The sequence below is a fragment of the Gymnodraco acuticeps genome, unplaced genomic scaffold, assembly GCF_902827175.1.
Source record: "Gymnodraco acuticeps unplaced genomic scaffold, fGymAcu1.1, whole genome shotgun sequence".
Lineage (NCBI taxonomy): Eukaryota > Metazoa > Chordata > Actinopteri > Perciformes > Bathydraconidae > Gymnodraco > Gymnodraco acuticeps.
This window is the reverse complement of record NW_022990929.1, coordinates 357,637-369,980: the sequence shown is the minus strand read 5'-3', so window position 1 is coordinate 369,980 and position 12,344 is coordinate 357,637. Positions and strand designations below refer to the sequence as shown.

Below are 12,344 nucleotides of genomic sequence, written 5' to 3'. Positions count from 1 at the left end.
ACGGTATATTCTCATTTTCAACGTGAAAACATTTGAATAAATCAAAGGAAGAAAATCAAACATTTATAAGATGTCATCTCACACACCGATAGGAGTTTTCTTTCTCTAAACTAAATGTTTCCTAATAATTGTTTCTTCTTTAGAGTGTACAGTTGGTACATTTCTACAGCCTCTTTCAATATATTCTCTCTTATGGTGCTGGACAATATTAGAATAAAAAAGGGAAACTTAAAAATGTATAACATTTTATTTGAAACGGTGATGGGAGGATTTATTTCTTATAAAACGTAAATGTTTATTTGTTTACGTATTGAGAGAGATACAGCTCATGTATCTCTACAGCCTCCTTATATGGCGCTGTGTATATTCTGCCCTCTTCTAATTCAGCTGACTTTCCCATGCGATGAATGGCTCTTGTTACTGGTCACTGGGCATCTATGCTGGCAGCGGGGGGGTGGGGTCCGGGGGGTGAAGCTGTGCTGCATCAATGAGCCTGTTGATCAGAAAAGACCACTAGACTGGTAATGACACGCTTCACTGATCACACCAGCACAAAATCAAACTCAGCTTTCACCTCCTACTTAAGCAGGACGCGACTCTGATCCTCAGCCTACCTCAGATCAGCACCTGTCCCTCTGAAGTCCTCGGGCTGCGGGTCTTAAAATGGTTTGGACAGCTGCTCTCTTCTTTATTGTCGTTCCACTCGTTAACTCAGGTGAGGCTCAGTGAGAGACTACATTTATTTAATGCCATTTTAAAAAATGAAAAGGAAAATTACGCTTGTCAACATTTAGCTTTTTGTAATTTCCAGAAGACTACTGCTACGATGAGCCTCAGTGTGGTAAGTTACCTTTTTTCTTTTTTTTTTCAGACCACAGATCGGATATAATATGCTCTCTTATTCATCTCTCTATCTCATGTTCCCATTTGTTGGTGATAAATGTACTGTCCAAGAGGAGACATTATTCAAATTAGGACAATTTAAGGTTGACCCTTTTTTGTATTACTTTTTAGCTGTTCTTATTGGTAACCACTCAAAAGGCATTGTCTTGACAGTTTCCCAAGCTTAAACTTAATCTCAGTCTTAAACCTTTAAGAAAATATAGAGAAAAAAAATGTAATCTTGTATCTGCTAAGGATGATCATGTGATTTGATAAAAGCTCCAGAACAAGAATTAACTTTCAGATTCATTACTGATCGTCTTTCCTCACATAAATCCTCTAGATGTCCACTTGGAGACCACTAATGTATCTAAAAGATCTTCTGTTCGATCTTTCATGTCTGTATTCGGTTCGTATGTGCCTTCTTCACCATCCCAGATCCTTATGCATGGGGAGACATGTACCCGTCGTGTCACCCTTTGCTTGAAGAGCTCCACTCTCCCATCAACCTGGACCACCAGATGACCAGAAACCAGTCTCTGGAGTATCTACATCTGGAGGGCTTCGATGAGATCCAAACGGGCCACTGGACACTTAAAAACAATGGACACTCTGGTAAATGTTATATGGCTTGGAAATATATCAATATTATATTATTATTTTGATATGAGACTAGATATTGTTTTAGATTCTGTACTACTGTAAGTGTAGTCTTTTGCTGCATTACTGTAAAGTGTTGTATTTTTCTGAACTTACCAGACTGTTTCAGCTCTTCAGTTATTTGTGTTTACCTGCTTTAATCATTAAATCAACATTACTGCTGGTCATTAATCAAACATCTCAATGTGTAAAATATTTTGTGAAAGCATCAAGGATTAAACTCGCAATATCAATAGATTTAATTGGTCAAAAATAATGTCATATTTCATTTTCCTCATATTGCCCTGAACACACCACACATCCTCTCAAGATTGAACCATGTGTATATATTCAGTTGGTGATGGCATGTTTCTGGTTGCTCTCAGTGGTGATGGAGGTTGGCGGTGGCATGTCAGTGAGCGGTGGAGGTCTGCCAGATGTGTACCACACCATCCAGCTGCACTTCCACTGGGGGGGCCCGGCTTCCAACGGATCGGAGCACACGGTGGACGGACGCAGATACCCGATGGAGGTACAGTACGGTCAGTAGACGAGCGCTACACCGTCACAAAACAACTGTTGCTGTGCAGCCTTTCCTTAATGTCTTTTTGTTGTTGTTGTTTTTTACTTTAGATGCACATAGTCAACATGAAGTCCATCCATCCCAATCTGACGGCGGCATTAGACGATCCAACAGGACTCGCTGTGCTTGGATTCTTCATTGATGTGAGTTTAATACACTTGTTGTAAAGTATTTGAAAGCAGTGTTAAGAGTTTTCTGACCATTACAGCTACTGAAGTATAACATGTTAATTTAATTCAAATTACTCCATCCAAATGTTGTTGAATGCAAAGAAGTTACATCCAGACAAAACTAAATGTAGAATATATAAAATATTGTTTTACACTGTTAAAATCTTAATTCATGTTATATTTAAGAACTTTTTACAAAAGTTTGTCATGACTCTTGTGTACAGCTTTAAAGTTTACACTGCCTGTTTTTTAATATAACCCAGTTAACAGCATTTGTTAAAAATAATTGGATGCCATAAGTTTCAAAGAATCAACATAATAATTAGACATTAAACATAATAATTACATTAGACAATTTTATTTGACTATATTTGGGGTAACTAATATCTGTCCCAACATTGTACACTACACACATCCTGATTTGTCTTCCCTTTCTTGCAGGTTGTCTATGCAGACAATGTGCACTTTGGACTCATATCACAAAAGCTGTCGTCTGTCGCTTACAAAGGTCAGAGGTCACTTTAGAAAACCATCTCCAGCCTGCTGTTTGTGTTGTTTATAACTCGTGTTCTCATCACATCTTTGCATCCTCCCCCAAGGCCAGACGACTAAAATCAAGCCGTTCCCGCTGATGAACCTGCTGCCGAAGCACAACATGAGTCAGTATTACCGTTACTATGGCAGCCTCACCACGCCCCCCTGCTCTCAGGTGGTGGTGTGGACTCTGTATGAAGTCCCCGTCTACATCTCATGGTCCCAAGTAGGTCTCTTGAGTCTTCTTCTGAAAAACAAACATCTAAATGGTTTCCTGAGTGCTGTAAGTTATCCTTTATCTTTCCTCCTCAGCTGGCTCAGTTTACCTCACAGATATTCTCCACAGAGGAGGATGCAGAGCAGGTGACGCCTCTGCAGAGAAACTTCAGACACATCCACTCCACCTTCGGACGCAAAGTGTCCGTGTCCAAAGATGCCAAACTCCTCGCGGGGGCGGCCGGGCTTCCCCTCAGCTCAGCTTTGTCTCTGCTTCAAATAATTTTGCTGGGAAGCTTCATCATCTCTGGACTCTAACGCAACTTAAAAGGGATAGTGGAAATCCGCGAATTTTGGGTTTAACTTATGTATTTGTATTAAAAATAAGCATAATAAACAATTTTTTTTAATTTCATGCGCCTAGTTTCATTTTATTTTCAATTTTACTGCGCCCTCTCAATGAAACGAAATACTTCGGGAATCGTCGGGAATCTTCGGATGATGACAAGAGCAGAGGAAGACGGGCACAAACAATGGCGGACATTCAATAGCATTTGCATGTGAATAGCCTACCTTTATTATGGTGAATAGATGTGTTTTGTATGGCTGTAGTGCGACAGCAAATGCAGAGAATGGCGTATCGACTCATGCGTTTCCGAGAAACCCAGCCATTCGTCGTCAGTGGGTGAAAATTTTGTTCAGAAATTTTCACTATAGGTAATACTATAAGACTGTAGACGGCAATACTTTATACCGAGTATATTGCCATAAATATGATGATTGATTATCAGTAAAAAATTCTACGTGACACAACGACATTGGATTAACCTTGAGATGCGTTTTATTCCGTTTGAACACAACTTTTGATCACAAATCAAAAAAGGTAAGACGTAATTATTGTAATATTTTTGGAACCGATGTTGTTTACTTTCTCTTTCTGGCTGATAGCTCCAGTAATTCGAGGTCTTACAGTGATGACATACATGTGTGGAGTTCTCAGCTTTAAATCGTATATCTTGTTTGTGCAGTTAAGATAGTAATAAGGGCATTTCCACCGTGTGTTGTGTGTGAAAAAAGCGTTAGCCATTAGTTTAGCATTGTTTCGCTCAATGCTAATTCAAAGGCTTGGTATTACCCCTGTGTTTTTTCTAGCTAACAATTGTTCTTATTGTCAGTTAGCGGGAGTTTCTTACCTTTAAAGGGTATGAAACATTAATAGTTTCATAAATGTTAAGAAGCCCTGAGGACATGTGAGAGAAAAAAAAACTGTGGGATGGGTCCACTGGGGGGACCTTCGGGCTTAACTGGTAACAATGATAATATTTGTAAAGGCTACAGGTGATCTTAAGATGCGTGAGCTATGCTTAGGGACCTACCAGTCAAGATTATTTGTGCGTAGGGTTAAGGGATGTGCATCTCCATCACTGAGGCCGATGCGATGCGCATCTCGATACGTTGCCACGTACGATACATTAACGATACATTTGAAACACTAGGCGATGCGATACGATACGATTCACCCTGTTGCGATACAGTTCGATACGATTTGATTCAACATTATGCGATTTTGGTGCGATACGATGCGATTCAACACGATGCAAAAATAAGATACTTCAATATGGTCCGAAGAGGATGTTTTGTTTTACTTCTTATATGCAGCAAATCATACATTAAACAAAAAAGTGCTTTACATTATTTGGTACTGCACATCCCATCATGCACGTTTATTTTGTTGCCTTTAAAAGCTTTCCAGAGTACAATTCTATAACACCTCACAGGTCCACATCCAACAATGTAAGGATGCATTGCTCATGATTAACAATGTGAAATAACAGCTACCATAGTGCACTGCCATACAGCTGCCAGCCTGATGTGCTTAACACTCATTCATAGGCTAAACTCACCAGGAGCAGAAAGCAGTGGGTTCTATATGAACAATAAAGAATACAAATAACCTTTCACAAACAGGTATTTCATAACTGCTTACAGTAAGGAGACATTTACATTATTATTGGCCGTCACAGGCTGCTGTAAACTAAACACCACTCTCTCTGACAGAACACCCTCACTGAGTGATTTAACTCGTATGTCTAACTTTCATGTTTCTCTTTTCAGCCGCAGGACCCATGTCGCCTCTTTATGTGCGTCGCTAAGTTCCTCGTACTACTTGTGTACTTTAAAGCGGCTCGGAATCGTTAACAATTTGCGAGCGATTTTTCAAGTTGACCGTCTGTAGTATATAGTGCCGCGCACATTATACCATCAGGACGTTACTGATGGGGTGCGGCTGCGGAGTGATAATGTGTGTATGCAAGCCCGCATCTAGGACGGATCTATGTATCATGGCTGTAGACCTGTTAAGTAATAAATACCTCATACAAAGGTCTACGGATACCTTATTACTCTCCATGACCTGCGGTCAACTATGTAGCATAAAGGACTATTACACCGTCTTTCTTGAACAATCCAAAGTGTTGCCAAACGTTTGATTTGTAGGTATTTTTCGGTGCGCTGTGTTTCTCTTTCCCCTCAACTTCCGTGTGTGTTGATAACTGAGACTCTCGGCCTCCGTAGTGGCGAAGCAAATATCAAAGATCGTCTCTGCTGAGCGTTGACAAGATGAGGGAATTTTATATGATGAATCGTTTTTTTACCGATGCAAAGACGCTACGCAATCGATGCATCGCGAGTTCAGCCCGGTTCAACCCAAAACTGTAGCCGATGTGCACTCTTTCAAACCGGTGCACTCGCATCTTGAACGTTTATGCCGGCTTGCACCGATGCGAATCGGTGAAATCTTAAATCTCTAGTAGGGGTGCATCATCTGGCGCCTGGTCCTGGTCATCCTCGCCATTGCCCATGCCGTGAACCATCACCTCGGGCTCGAACAATAAGGACGTAATGGTCCATCGTCTGGCTCAATATTCTCACCATCGTCGCTTACTGAACCGGATTCAGATTCAGTTCCTAAAACGACATTTTCGTAGGAAAGCCGAGAGGATGTTTCTGACCGCTATCATCACTGGATACCTCGTACAATCCTTCTTCTTTGTCTGGTATATTTGCCCTCTTCCACGTTCATTCTGCATAGACGCCATAGTTTGTTATCGTATCGTCTTCCTGAGTTTTCGTCACTTCCGGTTTGGCTGAGTCGAACATTTCGTTTCTAAAAAACTTCGGGGAAGCTGCAATAAAGTGCTTCTCAACATGCGTAAGGCAATTATTATATTTTTTAAATCAGGTGTGATTGTTTTTGGTACGTAATTATGCTTGTATATAAGTTTAAAACGAAACTATTTGAGATTCCAATTTCCACTATACCCTTTAAGGGGGTGATTCATATTTTTGCCCCTCATTTTACCCCAAAATGACTTTTAGATGATGTTTAGATGAAGTCTAGCAAAGATTATATATTTTAAAACACTGAAAACAGGTACTGTAAATGTTGATTTGTTACTAAATGTATTATGATTGTGCCCTCTCCTCTCTGCAGGGTAGTGGCATTCAGAAATGTGAAAATGTTTTGTTACTAACTTGTTCAAAATAATGTGAACTGAGGATGCGAGTTGAAAAAGATACAATATACGTGATTATAGCAATATAAGTGTTAACAGTAAAAGAAAAATAGATGTATTTAGTCAAATAGAATAGTAAGATATAACACTAAGAGTCTATAGCGGCTCTGTCCCAGCATGCTAGTTAATGTATAGCATGCTAACATTTGCTTATTCGCACTTCACACAAAGTGCAGGTGTGGCGCATAGGAAGGTTATTATTTTGCAAAATATCATAAAACAAAGGAAAACATTTTAAAAAATCAATTAAAATGTTGACCTGGTGCTAAATGAAAAGTATAATATTGAAATAAAAAAAACAAAAAATGTTAACCTCATGGTGGAGCTAGCATGGCAAAAAGAAAAAAAGGGAAATAAGGCGGTAATCATAAAGATGTGTTTTAAAGGATTTTTCTGTTGTGTTGGCTCGATGTATTTTCAGAATAGCACTAGTGTATGCAAAGTTCACTAACTGCAGCAAGTGTCTTCTAAAATCCAGCTATTTCCCTGACAGTCATTACAGGAAAAACCACAGTGTGTAAATTATTAAAACAATAAGGGGTGAAATCCATTCAGCTTTACATGTTGTATTTACATGCTAAATCACTTATACCCACAATCCAGTGGAGCTGAACCATTTGTAATGAGTAACACCTGTGCTCTGTTGAAGAACACCAAGCTCATTAAGTAATGTGGAAGCTAATGCTAATGAGCCGCAACTCCTGCATTCGCCATGCAAAATCTTCTGTGTTTGTGTGCAGCATTTGCATATTTGGATTGACCAGCATCAGTGTAAACCTGCATCATTGTAGACAAGGAGATCAGGAATGCAAGAAAAATAATAAGATACGTGGATTGACAGTCTTTCATATAATGTTTAATGTATTGAAACAATAAACGTACTATTTTGTGTCCCATGTGTTGTTGTCTTTGATTAATGAAAGACATTTGCTTTCTTTCTCTGCATTGTTCCTTTTCTGTGAGGCGATGACTATTATGCTTCAGTCATTTGTAAAATCTGTGGCTGAGGTGAGTCAGCGTCAACATGAGATGTTAAAATGACACAACCCAGTAGGAATCGTTTATGCTAGTGAAAAAGAAGTAAGGACATAAAGTCAAGCTGATAAATCTGAATGTTTCTCATAAAACATCAAAACAGTGTCGCAATAATACAAACAAACAAGACATCTTCAGTTGAAAATAATAAATAACTACAGCTGGAGAGATAATGGCTGACCAATCAGGTTCACTTGCTCTGGAGGCTAGTCACACACACACACACACACACACCACCACATCACACACACACACACACACACACACACACACACACAACACACACACACACACACACACACACACACACACACACACACACACACACACACACACACACACACACACACACACACAACACACACCACACACACACACACACACACACACACACACACACACACACACACACACACACACACACACACACACACACACACACACACACACACACACACACACACACTAGCTATGTGAGTGTTTGTGAATCAATTACTCACATGATTAGCTGGTCGATCTAACCAGACACAGACTCATTGTTTTCTCAGCTGCTTCTTAGTGTTTACATTCAGGGCTTCAATTGGGTTTATCTTTGTGGGGGGTTTCTGTGTCGAACTTTTCAAATATCCAAAGCGTTCAATTAACCTTTTTTTCTTTTCTACTCACTCTATTCGACTTTTTTAAGACAGCTTATTCTTTCATTATTTTCCCAGATCTGTTCCCATACCGGGAGTCGAACCCGGGCAACCTGGGTGAAAACCAGGAATCCTAACCGCTAGACCATATGGGACATCTTTTGTGTCTTTTTTCACATTTTTTTGACAGACCTGTGACTTTTTAAAAAGGTTTGCAAAAAAAAGTTCTAGTTCCAGATCTTTTTGGTGTGAACGCAAAATCCCAGGAACTTTTATTTCCTGGAACATCTAGTAAATCGCGTTCATGACGAAGAATAAGTCCTTCGAAGGACAGGAGTCACTTCTTCCTATTCTATTCGTTATAATCTTCTTTTTTTTTTGTTCGACTCTTCTTTCTTCATTTATTTCAGTTTCAGACTTTGTATTTTCTCATATCTTGTTCTTCTTACTTCTTCTTCTCTTCTTCTTCTTCGTACTTCTTCTTCTTCTTTTCTGTCTTCTTTTCCTTATCGTCTTACTTCTTCTTTTCATATGGCAGGCGCAAACAACTTCAGGCGTAAACTGCACACCGATGTCCCAGAGTTGGGGACTTCCGTGTAAATTGCCAAAAAAGCGCCGACACCTCCTCATCACTCCATCACTCCCATGTTTTTTGTGTTGCCATAAGTTAGACTCTCTCCATGGGTGCGCTGGGCTAATGCTAATGCTAATAATGCTGATGCGAGCAAAAAAATGGCGGCTTCACAAAAACTTTTCAGAGTTTTACGGGCCGTTGTTTGCAATTCGCCCAGCCAATCAGAAATTGGAACCTTTTTCTCCCCAAGAAAGCCGGACTAAAAAGGGGTGAAAAAGGTTTGCAAAAAAAAGTTCTAGTTCCAGATCTTTTTGGTGTGAACGCAAAATCCCAGGAACTATCGGAACTATTCCTGGGAAAAGTACTCCGGTGTGAAAGCACATTATGAGTTTTTATTTTATATTTCGACATATTCTACTATGAAGTTTTTTCCAATTCTATAACAGATTATAATATGCCTTTTTTTTTTTAAATGTTTCGACTCACTCTATTCCATTTATTTAAGACAGTTTATACTTTGATTATTTTTCCCATATAAAACTTGTTCCCATACCGGGAGTCGAACCCGGGCCACCTGGGTGAAAACCAGGAATCCTAACCGCTAGACCATATGGGACATCTTTTGTGTCTTTTTTCACATTTATTGGCAGACTATACTGTGACTTTTTTCCAAATGATTGACATACCATACCATACCTTTTTTTCAAATGTTTTGACACACTATACCATGGTTTTGTTTTCACATTTTTCAACACACTATACTATGACTTTTTATTTTATTTCTTACATATATTCGATTTTTTTAGGACAGTTTATACTTTGATTATTTTCCCCCTATAAAACTTGTTCCCATACCGGGAGTCGAACCCGGGCCACCTGGGTGAAAACCAGGAATCCTAACCGCTAGACCATATGGGATATCTTTAGTGTCTTTTCCCCATTTGTTTCACACACTATACTATAGGCGCTTTCACACCAAGTACTTTTCCCAGGAATAGTTCCCGGAACTTAGTTCCACGGAACTTTTATTTCCTGGAACTATCTAGTAAATCGCGTTCACACCGGAATAAGTCCCTGAAGGAGCCGCTGACGTCACTTCTTCTTCTTCTTCTTCTTCTTCTTCTTCTTCTTCTTCTTCTTCTTCTTCTTCTTCTTCTTCTTCTTCTTCTTCTTCTTCTTCTTCTTCTTCTTCTTCTTCTTCTTCTTCTTCTTCTTCTTCTTCTTCTTCTTCTTGGCAGGCCGCAAACAACTTCACGGTGTAAACTGCCACCCGATGTCCCCAGAGTTGGGGACTTCCGAGTAAATCGCCAAAAGCGCCGACACCTCCTCATCACTCCATCGCTCCCATGTTTTCTTTTGTGTTGCCATAAGTTAGACTTTCTCCATGGGTGCGCTGGGCTAATGCTAATGCTAATAATGCTGATGCAAATGATTGACATACCATACCATGACTTTTTTTCAAATGTTTCGACACACTATACCATGGTTTTGTTTTCACATTTTTCGACACACTATACTATGACTTTTTATTTTATTTCTTACATATATTCGATTTTTTTAGGACAGTTTATACTTTGATTATTTTTCCCATATAAAACTTGTTCCCATACCGGGAGTCGAACCCGAGCCACCTGGGTGAAAACCAGGAATCCTAACCGCTAGACCATATGGGACATCTTTTGTGTATTTTTTTAACATTTTTCGACATACTATACTGTGACTTTTTTCCAAATGATTGACATACCATACTATGCATTTTTTCCAAATGTTTCGATACACCATTCCATGGTTTTGTTTTCACATTTTTCGACACACTATTCTATGACTTTTTATTTTATTTCTTACATATATTCGATTTTTTTTCTTTTTCTAGACCATACGGGACATCTTTGGTGTCTTTTTTCACATTTTTCGACACACTATACTGTGACTTTCTTTCCAAATGATGGACATACTATGATTTTTTTCACATTTTTCAACACTTAACTAGTTTCAACATTATTTTTTTTACATTGTGCCTATGTGCCAGGGTTGAGTCCCGGACTTGTTCAACCCCTCCTTACATGAAAAATCAACATCACTAACAGTCAGTAGTCTCGTAATCGATATAACCGGCCTGCTCTCGTCTATCCCACGTGCTCCACTGAGATCCAACATCTAGTTTCAGGTGGCCTGTGGAACTGCCAGTCAGCTGTTCCTAAGGCTGACTTCATCTCTGGCTACGCCTCCCTGCAGTCTCTGGATTTCCTTGCTCTCACTGAGACCTGGATTACTCCATCCAACACATCCACCCCAGCAGCTCTCTCCACAGCATATTCCTTCTCCCATACACCCAGACCCACTGGCAGAGGAGGTGGCACTGGTCTCCTGCTCTCTCCCAAATGGAGCTTTTCCCTCTTCAAGCTACCTAACTTCACTCCTTCCACCTTTGAGTTCCATGCCGTCACAGTAACCCATCCTATACAGTTAACCATTGTTGTTCTCTACCGTCCACCAGGCGCCTTGGGGGACTTCTTGGAGGAATTAGATAATCTCCTCTCACTCATCCCTGAAACTGGTCCTCCCACTGTACTTCTCGGAGACTTCAACCTCCAGACGGGGAAGATAGACGAACTAACATCTCTGTTAACCGCCTTTGCTTTCTCACTGTCTCCATCCCCACCGACTCATAAAGCTGGCAATGTCCTTGATCTCATATTCTCAAGGAACTGCGCTACTTCTAACCTCTCTGTAAACCCGCTCCACACATCCGATCACTTCTTCATTTCATTCTCTCTATCCCTTTCCAAACATAACAAACTAATCTCTTCCCATCCTGCACTTGTCCGCCGTAACCTTCGCTCCCTCTCCCCCTCTACCTTTGCCTCGTCGGTGCTCTCAGCCCTCCCTTCCTCTGATTCGTTCCAACTCCTGCCTCCAAACTCTGCTGCAGAAACTCTCCTCTCTACTCTCTCATCCACTCTGGACTCGCTCTGTCCTCTCACATCTCGGCAGGCTCGTCAGTCCCCTCCTGCTCCCTGGCTAAATGATGCACTGCGTGCTAATAGAACCGTCCTTAGGGCAGCAGAGCGGAAATGGTGGAAATCCAAACACCGTGACGACCTCCTAACCTATCAAGCTCTCCTCTCCTCTTTCTCTGCTTCGATCTCTCAGGCAAAAAGCACTTTCTTTCAAGATAAGATCCAATCTTCCTATTCCAATCCTAAAAAACTATTTTCCATCTTCTCCACCCTCTTGGACCCTCCAAAAGCTCCTCCCCCCTCCTCACTTCTGTCAAGCGACTTTGTTACCCACTTTGAAAAAAAGGTTGATGATATTCGCTCTTCTTTTTCTGACTCACCTTTACTCACCGCTGGGTCACCAGACCCTCCTTCCACCAACACACTTACCTCCTTTTCCCCTCTCTCTCCAAGTGAGGTTCTTACCCTCATTACCTCTGACCGCCCTACCACCTGTCCTCTGGACCCTATCCCTTCAAACCTCCTTCAGACTATCGCTCCT

The 12,344-nt window shown here is 40.5% G+C and overlaps 1 protein-coding gene and 4 non-coding genes across 6 annotated transcripts; 1 reads left to right on the top strand and 4 right to left on the bottom strand.

Annotated features, from left to right (window-relative positions):
* Positions 1 to 503: 503 nt before the first annotated feature.
* Positions 504 to 3,732, top strand: car15 (carbonic anhydrase 15). 2 transcript variants are annotated; one of them, XM_034234214.1, is made up of 8 exons: positions 504 to 715; positions 795 to 841; positions 1,321 to 1,497; positions 1,908 to 2,053; positions 2,155 to 2,247; positions 2,716 to 2,782; positions 2,874 to 3,034; positions 3,121 to 3,732. In XM_034234214.1, exons 3-8 carry the CDS (start codon positions 1,341 to 1,343, stop codon positions 3,340 to 3,342), a joined length of 846 nt encoding a protein of 281 aa, XP_034090105.1. In that variant the 5' UTR covers positions 504 to 715; positions 795 to 841; positions 1,321 to 1,340; the 3' UTR covers positions 3,343 to 3,732. The 2 variants fall into 2 exon arrangements, with proteins under 2 accessions (XP_034090105.1, XP_034090104.1); XM_034234213.1 differs by having other exon boundaries at positions 552 to 715; positions 812 to 841.
* Positions 3,733 to 8,352: 4,620 nt separating this feature from the next.
* trnae-uuc lies at positions 8,353 to 8,424 on the bottom strand. Its single transcript has one exon. It is a non-coding gene; the product is annotated as a tRNA-Glu (tRNA).
* Positions 8,425 to 9,387: 963 nt separating this feature from the next.
* trnae-uuc lies at positions 9,388 to 9,459 on the bottom strand. The gene has a single exon. It is a non-coding gene; the product is annotated as a tRNA-Glu (tRNA).
* Positions 9,460 to 9,689: 230 nt separating this feature from the next.
* On the bottom strand, positions 9,690 to 9,761 carry trnae-uuc. The gene has a single exon. It is a non-coding gene; the product is annotated as a tRNA-Glu (tRNA).
* A 683-nt stretch (positions 9,762 to 10,444) lies between these two features.
* trnae-uuc lies at positions 10,445 to 10,516 on the bottom strand. Its single transcript has one exon. It is a non-coding gene; the product is annotated as a tRNA-Glu (tRNA).
* Positions 10,517 to 12,344: the final 1,828 nt, after the last annotated feature.

Coding starts and splice junctions, on each gene's coding strand:
- car15 (XM_034234213.1), top strand. CDS start 664: ATGGTTTGGACAGCTGCTCTCTTCTTTATTGTCGTTCCACTCGTTAAC. Junction 716..811: donor CGTTCCACTCGTTAACTCAG/GTGAGGCTCAGT, acceptor TGTAATTTCCAG/AAGACTACTGCTACGATGAG. Junction 3,035..3,120: donor TCTACATCTCATGGTCCCAA/GTAGGTCTCTTG, acceptor TTTCCTCCTCAG/CTGGCTCAGTTTACCTCACA.